General features: G+C 42.0%; 1 protein-coding gene across 5 annotated transcripts in view; it reads left to right on the top strand.

The window, feature by feature from the left end:
- TBC1D1 (TBC1 domain family member 1) overlaps positions 1-18,885 on the top strand; it is a 92,750-nt gene that overhangs the window by 13,812 nt on the left and 60,053 nt on the right. Inside the window, exon 1 of one of the 5 annotated variants that reach the window (XM_058025077.1) lies at positions 9,019-9,179. The exons of the other annotated variants lie outside the window; for them this stretch is intronic. Coding sequence (XP_057881060.1) covers positions 9,150-9,179 — 30 coding nt within the window. The 5' untranslated portion in view covers positions 9,019-9,149. Of the gene's footprint in view, positions 1-9,018; positions 9,180-18,885 lie in introns of those variants that run through there. 5 annotated transcript variants of the gene reach the window in all.

Genomic DNA, 18,885 nt, shown 5'->3' with positions numbered 1-18,885 from the left:
CTACCACTTTTCCCAGGTAGCAAGTGACAGGATGAGAGGAAGTGACTTCAGTTGCACCAGGAAAGGTTTAAATTGGATATTAGGAAGAAAAATCCTCAGTAATTGGGTTCTCAGGTATTGGATCAGGCTGCTCAGGGAAGTGGTAAAATCACCATCCCTGGAAGCATTCAAAAATGTGTGCATGTGACACTTGAAGATATGGTTTAGTGGTGAATATGGTAGTGCTGAGTTAGTGCTTGGACTTGATGATCTTACAGGTCTTTTCCAACCTAAATTGATTCTATGATTCTAAAAGACCTGCTCAGATGACTTCTGAGGTTCACTTATCCATTTGAGTCTTTGCACCAGTGAACACATTCAGATATGTGAGTTAAGACTTAAAAATTATTCAAATATGTGAGCTCAGACTTGCAAGTTGTAGTGGTATCTGAAGTTATGAGATCACTTCAGTGAAGAATTCAACTTTCTAGCCCATCCATCCAGCTTTGTGCAGGTTTCTCCTGGAATGCTAGAGTTCCCTGTTGCTACTAGGAATACCCAGAAAGGAGGAAATGGCAAAACTGACCCATGATTAGTTATGTATTTATTTATGTATTTCAATAGTATATTGCATGTCAACTAATATTTCAGACTTTATTCCTGGAAATATGTACACATTTCCAAATTTGATGAGTCTTACATGAAATGCTGCTGCTCTCTCCCCTTCTTGGTGACAAGATGGTTAACAGAGCCTGTGGTGAGGGGCTGTGTGGATCTGTGGTTTTTGGAAGGCTCACTCAGCACGCAGAGGCTTCCATTGTTCTGGCACAGGGCTGGGAGCGCAGTCAGCACATGTGGGTGAAATGTGCAGCAGTGACTTACAGTAGAGTATCCTGAGCCCTTTGAAGCAATGTAGCTTTATCAAAACCACAAAAGAGCCATAAGGACAAATCCTGCTGCTGTATTTTAAAAGCCTCTCTATTGTGTGTTATATTTCACAAATGTTTTCCAGTGTGTTTTTTAGGAGTTAAAACAGAATTATCTTCAAGTAACTAAATGTGGAATGTTGTTTGTAAAGAAACCTGGAACTGTAAATCTCTGAATGGAAAGCCAGCTGTATCATGGGGAAAGTGATTTTTCAGATTGGTAAAGACAGTGTTTGAATCTTGGTTTGAAAGATGGTTTATTGCCATTTTGTGGCTTTTGCTGTAATTGAAAGACAGTATGATTTAGCCAAATATACAAAAGCAAAAGAGTCCACATCACTGGCAAAAATACACTTGATGGGTTAATAAGCCTGCAGAAGAGGGTAGAAAGGGGAGAGACTAGAAACAGTTAAAAACGTGTGCAAGGGAACATAGCCGATAAAATTTTCCACTTTCAGGACAGCTGAGAAGGAATATAATCAACAGCACAACATAGCAAAGTAAAAATCACAGATAATTTAATAAAAAGGCAGATTTATATGCTCCATACAAAGTTACTGTACATACAAATTATTATGTTATTAGGTTCCAGTGGTATTCTCAGTTTCACATTACGCTGGAGCTACCTAGGGAAGGACTGTGCTGCAGCTTGTAACCAAATGGAAGGCTGGTGATGAGAAGTGATGCAGAGCAGGGGCTGGGCAGGCAGCTGAGTGTGCTTCGTAATGAACTGCAAGGGGCTGCAGTAGTTCTCAGCTGGCTGCTACAGTTCTTACACCAGGGTTTTGTCCAAGAGCACCCAAGCAGGGAGCCTTGGGGTGTGAGAGCAACCTTACAGACATTAAAATTTCTTCAGCTTGATTCTGGAAAAGAACAGGACAATATGGTATTTGTTTCTTCTTTTTGTTATCTCTGCTTAAGATGCATAAGGATATAGTAACAAGCTGGTCTGTGATTTTAGTGGGGGCAATACTCAAATAAATAGCTTTTACACTCAGCTGCTTATCATATGTGAACTGCAATATTGCTCCATAGACTTTAGGTAAGTTCTGGACCCTGCACTTGCTGAGAGATAAACCTGAACTGATAGTTCTTATTGTTAAGCAATTCCTAGGAAAACCAAGAAATGTTTTGGTTTGGCAGTAGAATAGTTAACACCTAAAGTTTTATTTTAATTGTTGGAGTTTTTTCAGTTTACTGAAATGGGGTTTGCTTTAGGGTACTACAATACAAGCCCATTTGAATCTGTGTACTGGCTTTGGGGATGGTGGCTGAATTAAATAATGAGAAATCAGTGCTGTTAGAAATAGATTTAGTAACTAAATTGTGGAGAACTGAAAAGACTGGCTACTTTCCATGGCTCTCCATTCTGTGGAGCTCAATATACTTCCCATGTCTCCTACTGTTGCAACTGAGGTATGCAAAATAATATATCTAGGACAGTGGGACTATTTTTGTATATATAATTAATTATGTGAACAAAGAGCTAGGCTATAACTCTGTAAAATGATGCATACATTATTCCTTATTTTGTATTACTCATTACTAGAATGTTCTAGTGGGCTACAGTAAATATGGACTAACTAAACTAACATGAAGTCCCATGTAATGGAAATAGACATTCATAATATATATGTCTCCCATAGCATATGGGGAATTGATAAAATTATAATTATGTTTTGATTTTAACCAGTCAAATGAGAGGTGTCATGTTCTGTTCATAGGTTTTCCTCAATATTTTAGACATTTTTTACTCTGTCGCTTATCTGTTATTGGAAGTTGAAGTGCTTAGTAATTTGGAGGATTTTTTCCACTGTGAGGTAATGCTTCTTTACAAAGGAAATGTGACCTATCTTCAAATGAATTGTCTTCTTCCCATCTGAGTTAATCATATCAGCTTCAAGATCAACAATCACTTTAAGTATAACTTTTAACTAATTGCATTTTGAAAATGTTTTTTAAACTTTAAGAGGTTTTCTTATTCTCCTGAGACCCGTGGTGCTTGTCACAAGGAAGCAGCAGGAAGTTGACAGAAGAGGGTGCAAAGTCCTTTCAGGGCCAAGTGTCTAGTGCCAGGAGACATTAATGGCAATTTGATTTTCACATGTTTTGCATCCCAGTGCCGGGAGAGTTTTAAAATAAACAGTCTTGCATAAATAATATTTTATAGTTTATCCAGTTGTATCAGGGTGTGTGTGCAGGTGTGTGCCATCCTTGTGGCAACTGCTGCCCTCTCCCCAGAGCCACCTCAGCATGGACAGCTCAGCTAAGTTATCCCTCAGCTTGGTGACGCTGGGAAGACCAAAAGCTACTGCCCTACAAGGAGGAAAAACAGGAGGTTTCCAGCTGTTTGAGCTGCAGTCAAGACTTAGCTGATTGTCTCAAAGGCTTGACATGTGTGTTTGTCATTGCACACTGGGAGCACCCCATTTATTGAGCTCTGTGATTTGGTTCTGCGGTTTGCTAGTTTGCTCTACCTGTTTTCTGCTCTTCCTACTCATTTCACAGCTTCCAGAAAACCCTCATAGAATAAATGTATGGAACTTCTGATGTCTCTTTGTGACAATTCCCTCTGTGCTCTAAGTTTCCCCTGTTGCGCATTTGCCACATCGTCCTTGTGGGTTTTCTGCATCCAACTATTCAGATCAAAATTATCTCCTCACAAGATATCTTTGTAAATCTTGCTTGGACTTACCTGTTGATTCAGGCAGTGTTTTTCCACTCATTTACAGAGATCTGATAATTTGATTACAATTAGATCATTCAGCAGTGTACATTTCATCTTGGTCAAATGCAGACATATGATTATGCTTGAGTGGAATTAGTCAGAACCCATGGCAAAGTTCCTGACAGCTTTAAGCTTTCTTCTGCTGTCTCTGGGAAGACAAAAAATCCTCAATCCAGCATAAAGCTTGCCAATCCAAAGTTTGCTCATTAATGTTTTCAGAAGTGTTTGAAGTGGTACAATGATTTCAGTCCAGGTGTGCTCTTTGCATCAGATGACCCTAATGTTTATGAATGGGCACCAATGGACCCAAAGCTAGATTGTGTAACCATTAAGCTGATTATGTATAGCCTTGGTTACCTTTACAGGATGATGGGTTCCACATGCTGTGAGTAGTATTTTCTCCAGTTCCTTGTTTGACTAAGGATTTTACGAAAACCCTTCCACTCTGAACTTTCTGGAGCAAATATTAAGAAATTATCCATTCCATTCAAGGTAACTGACTGATCATCCCAGCATCTGCTGTCACCCACAACTGCCTTCTAACAGGGCATAAGAAAAGCACAAACAGTTTTCTCTAGATACAACTTTTCAAATGAAAAAAAGAATGCCTAAATACTTTCTGGTCCAAAACAGACCCATGGGAAAGAATCTGAAGATGATGGTAGCCAATCAGGAAAGCTGCTTCAACCTTATGAGGTGTTTTATCCTCTAATACTCTCATGACCTCACTCCACTTGATGTAACCCTGCCTCTAGGATATGACTTGCCCAAGGAAGTCTTCAATTCCACTGTCTGCTGAGTGAGCAACATGGCCCGTGTGCTCTAACACTTCTCTCCTACAGGTGTAAGATCACCTTTCCCTTGCAGATCTTGCTTTCCCTCAGTCCTCTTGCTGAGGTGCAGTTGAGCCTCAGCACATGGTAACCCTCTTATGCTCTGACACTGTTGGAGAGAGAAGGGATAGTGGTGGTAGAGAAGAGGACATCACCAACATGACTTTCCATTCCTGAGTGAGAATCCTAATATCACTTGAATCAAAGCATTTTAGCAATTACAAATCTTGTGGTGGGAAATACAATGATATGTAAGCTAAACCTACAGGAGAGATTGGAGAGGACTCTGGTGCTGAATCAGTGCCCAGCAGTCTGGTGAGGAGCTGTTGTCTTCTGTCTGCCACAGGGGCAGTGAATTGCAAGTTATCTCTGGGCACCAGCCCAATGTCAGCATTTTTCATATTTGCTACTGGTTAGCAAATAGCCAGAAAATTTCACTTACAGTACTAAGAAGATTATCCAAATTGTGTAATTTCTGTTTCCACTGAGTATCTAGAAACCACCAAGAAAGTCATCCCAGGTGCTTTGGTGAAAGCTGGATTTCATCTTTAGCATGGGCAGTGGGCCCCTGTGCACTTTAATTCAAAGGGACAGCCGCTGCTAGCCTGTGGTTAGGTGTTGGGTCTTGCTGTTGTCTTTCATCAGGGGGCTGGTGGAGATCTGGTTTGGTGAAGTAATTGGTTTTATGATTAATATTTCATTTTGTATTGAGAAAAATGTTTGCTTATCATTTAGCCAAAAGAAGTAAGAAAGGTTACTCTTTTCTTTACCACAGTATCTATTCAGAAGCCACTGAGTTAGGCTTGATTGAGTCTTTGCATAGGATGAAATCCAGAGGATTCATTACTCTTTTCCATTGATGGATTCAGATAAATCATTTTTTGCATCTTGCATTGTGGGAAGGTGCCATAGAAGTCTGGTGTTTCCTTAGACACCTTTGTTTTGGTATGATTTATTACAGCTGCATCTAAGAACCAAAACATTATTACATTTTTGAATTCACATCACAAACAGTACTCTCACAGTAGTTATTTTCTTCTTCTCTTTTTTCTCTGATAAAGTGGAAACCATCACACCTGGAACTTTCGGGAAAGAATGAGACAGTACTCAGGGAAACCCTAAAGAACAGTGAGAAATACGTGATAAAGGATAAAAATTGTGGGTGTTTTTAAACAAAGACTAAGTATTGGAAAGTGATAATTAATGGCAGGCCTACTTTTTTTCTTGTATTTTTTCCACCTGAATGTATTAAGACCTTCTTGTGTACAGGAAGGAAGGAGATAAGTGAAAGTTGCAAGTGAATGTGGACAGAGGGACAATTCATGAGAAGAATAACTGCCAAAGTATGTTTAAGTACCATTCAGAAGAAAAAACTTTAAATGGGAATGGGATCTGCTTTAAAATCTCCACTAGTGGTAACACTAGAGCAACAGGGAGAGGCCAGTTCTCAGATACCACAGTTGAGGCTATACCCTTAATGCAAGTTCTTGTGAGACATCATTCAGTGATGACACACTGGGAAGATTCACAAAGATATTTATGGTCATTAAACCTAGAGAAACTGAAATCAGAGGAAAATTAGTTCAGGAATACTCCTCTTTTGAGTTGAAAGGTCAGCTGCATCTTCCTTTCTTAATACTTCCTTATGTCTCCCTTCTCTTTTTATATCTCTTTCATTCTCCAGATGGCTTCTTTAAATGGCGAAAACTTTGTTGGAGAAAAAATCATGGGGGTATTTGTGTAAATTTATGCAGGACATCTGTAGAACAGAAAGATCACCTTTCTGATGATGGAAGCTCTAAGTTGTGTCTTTGAAGTATTTTAATTGGTGCTGTTTTAAAAACAGCCACAAATATCTTGCTAATACTTTCCATAATAACATGAAACAGCTTATAGGACTGAGGGGTTTGTTTTGATTTTTAAGAGATCATAGACTTGGATAAGATGGTGTCAAGTGCTACTTACTATTTATGCAATACAGATGTTATTCCCTGACCCTGAATTTTTCCATTTCCCCAAAATGGGTATGTAGTGTTTTTGGAGAGACAGTTATCTACACAAGCCAAACTTAAAATACTAAAATACAGAAGTTCTCTTTTTAGAAATTTGAGCATTCTGAAAAATGAACTCAGTATTGTTCCCACTACATTTCTAAATGCATCTTTTTTGGAAGGTAAGCAACAGAGTGACCTTTTCATTTACACAGAAGAATTTAATGCATTACTAAATGTTTTTATAGCTGAACACTTAAGCCTCACTTCCAGCTGTTTCCCAAATGCCAAAGTGTGCCCACTTCTCCTTCCTTCAAGGCCAGCATCTATCATCTTTTTTTTAACAGATTAATTAAAGCAGAGAGAGCAGTTATGTAGCATGCCTGAAAGTCGTGTTAACAGCAGAAACTGGAATTCATTCATTATCTCCTAATTCAGTATCTTCACCACAAGATCACTCTTCTACCCAATCCTACAGAAGCATATAGAAGTTTTCAGGGTACATTTGAAATACGAATGTCACTATAACAACTCCATGCAACAGGTTTCAAAGTTAAGTAGTATGAAGTGACACACTGGAGATGGCTGTTTGAGCCAGTTGCAGACAGGATGAGAAGCCAGATATCCTGACTGACATCAGTTTAATGTGGACTCTTGGGCAGGTGTATGTATTGTTAGTTTAAAATTGTGTAAAGATGTCAGTCAGGAAGGGGGAGCTGGAAAAACTCCCAAGCTGGCAGGATCTCCTCAGAGAAAGGGGAAGAAATAATTATTTAGAAGTAATATTGTTCACACTCAGCGTGAGAGAAATGAGACTCTTGAGACTCTCATGCTGCCATCAAATATAGCGGTTATGCTGTACAACTATGAGCAGCACATAATGAGGAGGAGCATTCTGCCTTGCTTGCTCATGCCCTCAGTTACTTTATGAAATAAAAGTAGAGTTCTTGTCAGGTTCTGAGTTTAAGGCCCTGAGAACATGTTATTTTTTCATGTTTGTGCTCTGTACATCATGAACAGTAGTGAAAATTTCTCCCTCTATCATGCCAGTAAGCCTTTAGAGACTGCTACCAGAAGGGGGTCAGTCATATTGAGTGACTTATTTGGCTTATGGCTAAGAGCATCTGTACAATCAAAATGTCCATGGCCACTATCATAATCACAGAGAGATCCATTGGCCATCCTTGTGAATTATCTCTAATGTGTAGTAGTATTAGAAAATGGAACTCCATTCTCCTTTTATGAAGGTCTGAAATGCATTTGCTAAGGTTTTCATTTCAGAAACTGAATTGCCTTTGTGTTGCCCCCTCATCTGTCTGTGGCCCATTGCAGAGATGCAGCCGTGCTCGGGCACTCACCAGCACCAGTTAGGAGGTGACAGAGCTCTCTGGCTGCTCCTCCCTTGTTTGCCTTGCATGAACCAAACCCAGGGCTGCAGGGTCATGCAGTCCAGGGCAGGGGCCAAAACTACCCATTTTCTGCCTCAGAGAGCTGTGAGATTGGTCTGCTTCTCCCCAGCCCACGTGCGTGGATGTCACTCTTCCCCTCCTGTTTTCATTTAATAACTCAAACAACTGGAGCAGTGTCAGCTCTGACCTGGAGACCATTCCATTGGCCATAAGTGTGCAAGTGCAAGCATGTGCAGGGCACTCTCACAGTGGGGTAGCTGTCTCAGGGAGAGTGTCTTTGGGCAAAAAGAAGAGTTGAATTTGGCACTTCATCATCTAACTTTGACCAGTTGAATTTTATTGAGAAGTGCATAGCAGACCCCTATGCTTTTCTGTTATGATTGTGCAAATCTAGTTCTTCATGTTGTTTCTGAGGTGGTGGAAAATAAAGGGCTTTTTGTTTTGAGCCTAGTGGATTATTTCCTGTGAACTCCAAGCCTTTTTTCCTTTTCTGGTTCTGTGCCCTTCCTCCAAACTCAGGAAAAATAGTTGTCTTGGGCAGCCCTACAGCCACTGAGTAGGAGAGGAGGATATTCACAGCCAGCTCAGCCGGAGCAACGACGGGAATGAGCATTCCTGGCTGAGTGGCAAGTAACATCCCTGGACCTGCGGGGAACATGTACACTACTGCCTGGCCTTCCACGACAGTCTGATTTCTGGAAGTTGAGTGCTAGCGTGTGATGTCAAATGCCATTAGCTAACACGAATGGCAAGACAGACTGGAAGTGTAACATTTCACAGTGTTTTCAAACAGATGCTTTTTCGCTCGATCCTTTAATTTCAGGAATGGCTTCGATGTCGGGATGTTCCCGGAAAGTTTTAATTAGGAATCCCGCGGTCAGCGCTGCACTGCGCGGCCGGGCAGCGCGCGGTGGCGGCCGGCGGTTGCCTGCGTTGCCGGGCGCGCTGCCGCAGGGCGAGCCCGCTCCCTCGCCGAGCCCGCTCCCTTCCCGCCGCCGGGATCGGGCGGCCGCGGCCCGGGCGCGGGGAGCCCCTCCGGAGGCGGAGCGCGGCGGGGGCGGGACGCGGCCGCGGCCCTTCCTTTCCCTTCCCTTCCCGCCCCGCAGCCCCGCGGCTCAGCCGGCGCCGCCACGGGCAGTGTCCCGGCGCGCAGGGCTCCGGCGGGGACAGCTCGGGATCCGCGCGGGCCCGGCCCTCCCGGCGCATGAGACGGCGGGAGCGGCGGGCGGGAGAGGCGCAGAGGAGCGGCCGGAGCCGGGGATCGCCGCGCCGGAGCCCCTAGGATGTCACCATTGTTCAGCTGGGTGGCCAAGGTAGGCGGCGCGGCGCCCGCCGCCCTCCGCGCTCGGGAAGTAAAGTCCAGCCTTAGGGCTTGCAGATGTTCGCGTGTAATTCCAGGCAAGTCAGTCACCCCGGGAAGGGAGCGGAGCCCTGCTGTATTGTTCAGCCAGGGAAAAGGAGGAGCACTCAAAGTAAAGTCAACCTGCTGTCTGACATGGCTTGGGTTTAGGGGTTAAAAGTGAAGCTGCAGACTTGTTCTACGTTGCTGTGGATCTGCAGAAGGGGAGAGCTGAAATTAAAACTGCTCGGCAGGCCCGATCTTATTGCCTTTTGAAGTCTAACGCTACTTTTGCACTCTGGGGAATGTGTAACAGCGCTCCCACTGTTTGTTTTGGAGTCTTTTTTTTTTTTCCATGGTTTTTGTCATGCTCTGAATTTATGAAGAACAATAAGTTGGATTTTAGTGGGACACTTACATGTTTTACTATGACAATGCATGTGTCGTGCTGCCTTCTTCATCTGTGTGTCTAGGGCTTCAGTAGGGTTTTCCACTGTAACTGAAATTACATATGGATGCAAAGCAGTAAAGATGGTTAAAGATCTCTAGAATATAGTTTTGAGCTGGTGTTTAAAAAAATTCTAAAGTAACTGTCATTATGAAGGAGCTGCGAATGATATTCTGTCTCAAGGCACAGTTCAACATGTAGAAAAGGACAAGTGTGTGAAACAGCTGTATGGCAGTCAAGAATTGTAGGTCCCTTGAATAAATTAGCTGGGGGAAAAAACGTATATCTTGAAATTCAGCAGACAGTGTAGGCTGCTAGGCAGACAACACAAAACCTGATTCTCCCTTCTCTGTTGTCAGGTGTAAGTGGTCAGTTGCTTAATTACTTCTGCACCACTCTTCCTGAATATTTAACAGGTGAAATACCTACCCTCAGAAGATACTATGAGGAAAGTGCTTGATCTGTGACTGTTGCCTTTGTTCAGATTTTCAGATAGAAGGATTTGCTCTATTCTGTTTTGAAAAGATTCTGCTGACTTTTAGACACACCCTGAAAAATGGAAATGTATCCTTCTGTCTTTCCACTTGCCTTTTTCCTCGGGGTGAAGACCTGTTGGGTGGAGCACCTGTAGTGACCTCTCCTGTCGCTCCTCAGGCTCTGTCCCGTGCAGAACCTCACACCCGGCTCCCATGCAGCCTGCAGGAGTGACACCGGCCGATCCCCGTCCCGGCTCTTTTAATGTGCTGGTCTCCTGTACAGGTGGCTGCTGGCAAGGACGGGTGATGCCATTGAGTTCGTACTTCAAGGATGCCCCCAAGGCATGGCTCATTTCCTTCCCTCCCCGTTCACTTGCCAGCTGGGCAAGGCAGCTGGTCAGAGAGCTGGTGTGGTCGGAGGAGGTCAGAACTTGCAGCACACGGAGCTCGCTGTGCTTTTAGAGAAACAATCTCTTGCACCAACGCACTTCAGAGTGCTTTTAGGAGTACTTTCTGTGCTTTCAAAACTAATTATTTCAGTGCTGGTTCTTCACAACTACTTAGTTTTATTCTTATGATGGCCATTAATTGTCAGCACTAATCTGGGAGGGAAAGCAAGGCAGTGAGTGTACTGCCTTGATAGAAACATAAAATCAGGCTCTTTAATAGACAAAACTTCCCTGCCTGCCAAAATCTGATCAGTTGTAGGAGCTATTGCTCCTACAAGTTGTTGTGGGCTTTCAACACAAATGCAAGCCTTTCCAGTATTTATAAGATGGTGGCCCATTCGAGAACAGGGAAGGACTGTAGGAGGAGGAAACTGCCCCCCCTCAAAGGAAAGCTGTCCCCTTGCATCTCTTACTTAAAAATGAGTGACCTTCCACTTAAGTAAGTCACCAGGCCTGCAGATATTTACATGTGAAGCAATTTACTCCCATGTGCTATGAAATTGACTTCCCTGGTGTTTGTATAAACATTACCTTTAATATATCTTGTTTACACATTTTTATCTGCAGTTGCACCCAGCTTGTCTCTTACCGACACACAGGCTCCTTCAGGGCTGAGTTTTGCAGTGCTGCCAGGCTCAGCCATGGGTCCATTCTGGCCTGGAGGATAAAGCCCCACTTGAGTCACATGTGGATTGACATTGCCCCCATTGGCCATATGGATGCTGGCTGAACCCCTGTGTGATGGCTCTGTGGGTAATGAATTCCAAAGAACTTACTTGTTTTACTATCATACAATTATTTAAATAAAAAAGAATAGTTATACCTGTTTTTCCTGCATGGTTTGATACAAAGTCAGACAACTGACTCAAAGGAAACCTCTGACTAAGCACCTGAAAGCAGAGTCTCTTGGAAGTGTAAACTATGTTTGCACTGCTCTGAGTAGAAAATACAGTTTTGTGCTTTGGTAGATACACGAAGACTATTCATATTCCGTTTAGATTACTGAAGTAACTGTTACTAAAAGTAATCTTTGTGGGCTTGAAAAATGTCACAAAAAACACATGCAGAGTTTTAGTGGCAAGCTGACACATTATTAATTCATTAGTAGGACATAATAATACAGTGACAAGTGTTACAAATAATTTTATTTCTGTTCCTATACTATTTAATACAGCTTTAGTGAAAAAAAGATATTTGTCTTAGTTCTTTACAAATTGCTTAATTTTATAATGCAAGTTTCTATTCAGAAGCAGCTTTACAGAATTAGAGAACTGATTGCTGAAGAAATTGAAACAGTTCTTAGTGCAAGAAACTGTATAGAAAATTTGAGTAAATGTGTCCTCAGATTCTCAGCTAGCTATGAAATATATATAGTTTGTCTGTCAAGTTACAAAAAAACCCACTGTATATAATTTAATAGCTGTGTTCAATTTATTTTGTCTGAAGGATTATAAACCAACAAGGAACCAGTAAAGAAAATAACTAAGAATGCAAAGCAAAGTTACACCATTTAATTCAAGGTTTCTTCTATAATTATTAAGCGATGCTCCTTCCTGAGGGGAGCTGCAAGTGATAGAGTTTGGTGCTGGAGCTTGAGGAGCCTCACTTATTGCCACCAGCACTGGAAGAAAAGGATGGATTTACAGTGTAGCTGTCCCCAGCTGGGTTGGCTACTCTTGGACCTTGAGTTGAGAAAGCCAATTGTTTGGATTCCTTCTCCTATGAAAATCAGATTTTAGCGTGTATTCACAGTAGATGCTCTGAAATTCCAACAGCAAAACAAGAAGTAAGTTTTAGTTTGGTTTGGGTTTTTTTCAAGGATTTCTGACTCGGAAGGGCCTGTGAGCCTTCCACAGTTTGGGAAGCTCTCAAGCTATCAACAAAGAAAGTTTCTGTCCTATTCAGTGCAGCAAGATGTGGTTACTTGGCTTGTGCCATGAAACATTACTGAAAAAGTAATCATAATAATATTGGACCATGCCAGTTATATTTCTTGTAATACTAATACAGCTTTTCATTCTGTGTTAGAATTGATATTGCTGCTGTTTTGCCATCATTCCTACTATTCCTATTCTTTGTGTAACAGAGTGCCTAGTAGACCTCTGGAGGAGCATGCATGGGAGTAATGATATACTTCTTAGTTTAGTAGTTTAGGTCAGAAGCTACAAAAGAAATTAATTTGCCTTCTGCAAAGGAATGAATAGGAATGAGAGACTAAAAATCCTGATGGCCAAGTAACCCCCTCCTGCTTTTTTTTTTTTTTTTTTTTCTTTTCTTTTTTTTTCTTTTTTTTTTTCTTTTGTCCTTTTTAAGAGTGTTCTGAAAGGATGGTTTTGGCTTTTTTTGCTGGTCTGTTCTAGGGTGTATCACACTCATTTATGAGGATGTTTTGCTCCTTTTTAACTGACATGCCTCTTTCTTTTATTCCCCACAGCTTCCAGCAAAGTTGAGCACCTCGGTCATCTTTAATCCCTCAGTGAATGATTTACATTTTAGCCAGACAAATAAAAGTTTTGGTCTCTTAAGGAGCCCTCATAACCAGCCATTTTAAAACAGTCTAGAGCCAAAAAAACTTAAACATTTGTTAAACCTGTCTTTCTTTTAAGCTCATCTTACTTACGATAAATTATTTGGGTAGGTGAATAAGTGGCAGTGGTATTCTGTGGGGTGCAACTCCTGTTTGTGCTAGTGCATTTATCCCTGATAACCCTAATTGTAAAGGAATTTGAATACTTGCATACTGTATCAAGAATCAAGTGGTTAATGAGAGCTAGTGCCAGGGAAGAATTGGGAATTGCTGAGGGGGGAAAGCTCAAAAGCCACAGTTTTGCTTGTAGAAGAATCTCCTTGAAGCCATTGACGCTGTGGGTAGGGCTGAAAGGACAGACCCTCGCTTGTCTCCCAGGCTGGGTGCCAGCAGTGGAGCAAAGAGAAAGTGCAGATTTCTGCCAGAGCTGTGTTTTGGTGCCCAAGCTTGCACAATGCCCTTGTCAGAGAACACTACATTTCTGCTCAGTGTGATTCTCCAGGTCAGTTTCTGTTGGGGTAAAATGTTGTTGCCCATTGACAGCTTTCAGATAAACGCTGATTATCACCAAACACGGAGCAGTTGAAATGCTCTGCTCTCTGTATGCCAGTCACTCCCGCCCGCCCCTGCGGGGCCCGGCTGATGACTGAGGAATATGCGCTCAGCATTGGAAATGAAGTCAGCCCTGTGGTGAAACCCCTCACTTACTCAGCACTTAAGTTCTCTTTGGAACTATTTGCTTTTATTCTTCATCCTTCCCGTTCCTTTTCTGTATGCCAGGCTCGAATTGCACCTGCTCTGCTTAGGTGTTCCCCATTTGATGGGAGAGGCTGGAATATGGTCGCTAACATGGCGTTTGTGTGGCTGCACAGGTGTAGCAGGGCAGTGTCCTCTGCCTTTGTCAGCTACATTAGGGGTGCTTAGTAAGGAGCAGAGCTTTTCACAGAGAAATTCCTGGCCATGTAGATTGCAGTTTAGCAAGGTTTTTCTCTTGAATCATTTATGCCTTTCTGAATTAATTTCTCATGAGTATCTTCTTTCAGGTTCATGTTGACCTTCAGATTTAACAAGCCAAGCCTGACAAGGTAGCTGAGCTTGCTCTTTTGTACAGGTTCTGTCCTCTGCAATTCAAAACAGAACTTTTAGCCTCTAGTCAAACAGCATTTGTTTTTCTTTGCTGACGGGCACTCTGGAAGTTGGTGCTAGCTGTCTTCATGTGGTTAACATGTTCTGAGCCAACCAGTAGCAAAACTACTAGTAAGTCCTGCAGGATTAGGGAAAACCCCAGGTTGTATCAAAGATAGATAATACAACTACGAGTTTGTTTGGATTTTTTTTCCATATATACATTTGTCTGCAGCACTGCATTTTAACTTTATTTGCCTTACAATTGATTATTTAAAATACGGTTTCACATCATAGCCTTTTTTTGAAAGGCTACTGTAATGAAGCAGTCTTCTATGTGTATTAGAGGAATTCATGAGAACACCAAAGCAGCAGTTCCATTCTGGGTCCCTTAAATAGAAATATCCTTAGGGAAAAGTCAGGTAAAGGAACCTTTATGGTTCCTAACTTCGCATCATCCTGCATGTAGAAGCTGCAGCATTTCTGAGAAACTTCTGCTTTAAGGAGTTGTTGGAATTTTTTACTGGGCTATCTAATAAAAGCTTTAAATACTTTTAAGAAGTCTTCTGAACCATTTTATTTTAAATTTGAAGGAGCTGAGGTTGTGTATGGTGTACAGAGGTTGACTAATGACTTAACAAGTAAATCCTCAATGGACTTATTAAATTATTATTTAATTAATAGAATTACAGCTTGGCTCTTTTTTTTTAATTAGAAGCCTTTTACAGCTCTACTGTTCAAGCTGAAATACTTATGGATGGTAATGACTCAGAGGAAAAACATTCTCAGACTCTGTTTTGGTAGTATTTTACATATCAGTTAAGATACACAAAATATGTCAAGAGATGCTTACTAATTTGTATGGGGAAGTGAGGCAGCAGAGCTGGGAAAAGCAGCCAGAACTTAAAGAGCAGTAGCTGAGGCAGAGGAATGACTTTAACTACTGTGTATTGGTTTTGTCACTGAGGTAACTCTACTGAATTGTATTTGAATTGCTTTCAGTTATTCTTGCTTTTAAATCAAGTTACAATAACAAATCATGAGATGCAATAATGCATAAATATAGAATTTTAATAGGAGTGTTTTCACAGAATAAGCTGAGTTGGAAGGGAGCCACTAGGATGAAGCCCAACTTCCTGGCCCTGCACAAGGCACCCCCAAGAATCACACCACGTGCATCATCCAAATGCTTCTGGAACTCTGTCAGGCTTGGTGCTGTGACCACTTCCCTGAAGAGCCTGTTCCAGTGCCCAGCCACCCTCTGGGCTTTTTTGAATATCCAACCCAAACTTCCCTGACACAACTGCAGGCCATTCCTTCACATCCTGTCACTGGTCATCATAAAGAAGAGATCAGTGTCTGCCCCTCGTCTTCCCCTCAGGAGGAAGCTGTAGACTGCAATGAGGTCTCTCCTCAGTCTTCTTTTCTTGAGGCTGAATCAACCGAGTGCCCTCAGCCACTCCTCGTACGGCTTCCCCTCAAGGCCCTTCACCATCCTCATCGCTCTCCTTTGTGCACATTCTAACAGCTTTGTACCCTTATTATACTGTGGCACCCAGAACTGCCCCCAGCACTCGAGGTGAGGCTGCCTCAGCCCAGAGCAGAGCAGGACAATCCCCTCCCTTGCCTGGCTGGCCATGCTGTGCCTGATGCCTCCCAGGACAGGGTTGCCCCTCCTGCCTCCCAGGGCACTGCTGGCTCATGTTCAACTTGTCATGGACCAGGACCCCCAGATCCTTTTCCATGGCACTGCTGTCCAGCATCTCATTCCCCTGTCTGTCTGTACATCCAGGTTTGCCCCATTCCAGGTGCAGCATCTGGCACTTTCCCTTGTTAAACTTCTAGATTTGGTGATTGCCCAGTCTGCTAGTTTATTGAGCTTGCTCTGCAGGGCCTCCTCGCCTTTGAGAGGGTCACAGCTCCTCCCAGTTTACTGTCATCTACAAACTTGCTTAGTATCCATTTTTTAAAGTAAAATCTTTCTGAAAAGCATGGTTTTCTTGCTGAGAAGCAACAGGGAAGTTCAGGCACCTTTTCAGTGGACCTGTTTCAGTGGACTAGTGCGTAACAACAGATTTCTGCTGCCTCTTTTCCCTTGTGCTTTCAAGTTCCCAAAAGGCCGGGCCAGTATTCCTGGAACAGCTGGCCAGGTGCACAAAAGCTGCAGTTCTTAGCCTGGATGAAATCCCCTGTAGGTTGCATGTATGTCAGTAAGTGCCATATAGCAACATGTTGTTCAAGGGGGGGCTGCTGGTGCTGAGGATGGGTTCTGTGCCTCACTCTGGGAAGTGACTTTCACTTTGAATTGGCCCTAATTTGGTGCTCTGAACCAAATGCCTGTTTGCAGTGAAATGTATCACCAAATGAAGGTTTAGTTCTGTGTAAATGGGTGACAGTTCTGGTGTTTTGAGACATCCCCATAATGTCGTCTGTGACACAAGAAGTGGAATGGGAGAATACACTCTCAAACACATTCCTGGTTCAAAATAAAATAGTTAAATAATCACACCAGATTATACTTGAGAGTCCAATTAGAGAAGCTGGACAAACAGCATACACGTGGCTTTGGCTGTGTGGCTGTGTGGACACACAGTGGCACAATGGATAGCTCTGATGTAGGAATTAGGGGCCCATCAGGGAATTTTTGCTTTATTGAGATATAGACCTTTTGGCTAGTGCTTAGTGAAAATATCAGGCCTGAAGAGGTTATCTGGAATTTCTGTGCCTTAGACTTCTGTCTGTAACTAACTGAAGAACTGTGAAGAGAGTATAAAAACATTTGTTGCCTTCCATTCTCAGGGCACTGTGTATGTAAGCACACATGTTGATGGTCACATTTTAAAACCAAACTAAACATTATTCTGGAGTATCTGGAAGCTTCTTTCCAACTCAAAAAGTTGCTAGCTTTGGACATGTAATGTTTCTCTTTATACTTTTGCAGCACCATCACTGTAATCAAAAAATGGGGTTTTTTTCCAGGGAAAACCTTTGATATGCAGCTACCAAACAGGATTTTCAGGTACAGATATTCTGTGAAATTGCAGGTTTGGGGAAAACAGGCTGCTTATGCATAGTTGTGCAGGCACACCCCGTGCTACTGAAAATGGCAAAGCTGAGCTAAACTGAACAACTCCTTTCTTTTTCAATGAACCGTTTTGGGGAATTTATATGTTTATTTCAAGGAGCTATATAGCCAAATGTCTTACTTTTACCAGATCTTAACAGTCACTATATTTACTGAACTATTGGTCTGCTGCTGTAGTACCAATGAGGTAGCTCACTGAAGCCGTTGTCATGGAAATTTGGATGGTTGGCACGAAATGGTTCATGCTGGTTTTGTTTCTGTGGAGCTTTTTATAGCTTCTAATCTCCTCAAATGCAAGTCATGGAAAAGAAAATTTGTAGAAGTGCTTTGGAGTTTTAGACAATTATGTACAAGGGGCCTGTCTTTAAAACTGTTGTTACTTACCCAGAACCTGAACTGGTAATATGTTTTGGAATTTCAGATTAGGGTATGTCCCACTGGAATATAACCTACAGTTTATCATTCTGAGAAAGCAACATTTCTGCTTGACATACAGTCATTGAGGGCTGACCAATTGAGACTAAAGCATATTTTTTCGTATGCAAACAGTTCATGTAGCTGATGTGGATTTCTTTATGAAATATGGAATCATATAAAAATTATTTATTGTAGTTTGTTATAATTCCATCAGCATTTTTTCTTCTGTTTTTTTTCCTGTGTCAGCAGAGAAGGATGAAAACTGGTGAACTAACTGCTCTTTTAAGTGAAAGTCAGAGTAGTTTTCATGGGATGTTTAGTCATTACTTTCCCATCCTGCTCTCCTGGGAGCTGACCTGAGGCAGCTGAAATCTGTTACTATATGACAAAGCAGCAAATGTGCTCATCCACAAGCAAATCAGAATTTTGTACCAATCAGGCAGAATGCTGGATAAAGCCGATCAGCTTCTTCGCTCCAGTTCCCCTGGGGCCTTTGTAAGTTTAATTTTCAAGTAAGATTCTTCCAATTAAAAACATCATCTGTCCCTGTGCCGCCCACCAGCAGCCCTAGGAGGAAGGGCTGTGTGGTTGGCTGTTTGCTTTGGAAGTCTGTCAGCTCTGTTGTCAGAGATGGTGTTTTACTCTGCTGCAGATAAAGCTTACACATCATGTCAACCAAAAGCATTCATAGTTTGACTTCCCCCCACTACCTTCCTTTGTGAAAGCATCAAAATACATTTTGAGGGGAGGGAGATTTTGACACACATTTGGGTCAGCTGTCAAAAACGTTATGTCAGAAATAACCTTAGTTGTAGTGAGGATACAGATGGAGTTTTCTTCCTTTCTTGATTTGAGTTGGATATTGATTAGAAGGACAGAAGAATTTCAGACTTTTTTTAATTTGTAAAGAAATTATATTCACTTTTGTTTGTTTTGCTCACCCCTGTTTTGCCAGTTGTACCAATTTTGATAACTGCCAGAAGCCCAGGAACAAAGGAGACCAAGAGAGAGCCTGTGTATGCTATTGTACAAATGAAATTTAATCTGATTAATAATTCATAAAAAAAGTTACTACCTAATTTCCTTTTTAAGTCCTGATATTGCCTTTCAGTTATAAAACACAAATTCTCCACCCTGCCTCAAAAAAAATCAA

This window comes from Melospiza georgiana, chromosome 5 (assembly GCF_028018845.1).
Source record: "Melospiza georgiana isolate bMelGeo1 chromosome 5, bMelGeo1.pri, whole genome shotgun sequence".
NCBI classification, from domain to species: Eukaryota; Metazoa; Chordata; class Aves; order Passeriformes; family Passerellidae; genus Melospiza; species Melospiza georgiana.
This window is presented reverse-complemented; position numbering and strand designations above follow the sequence as displayed.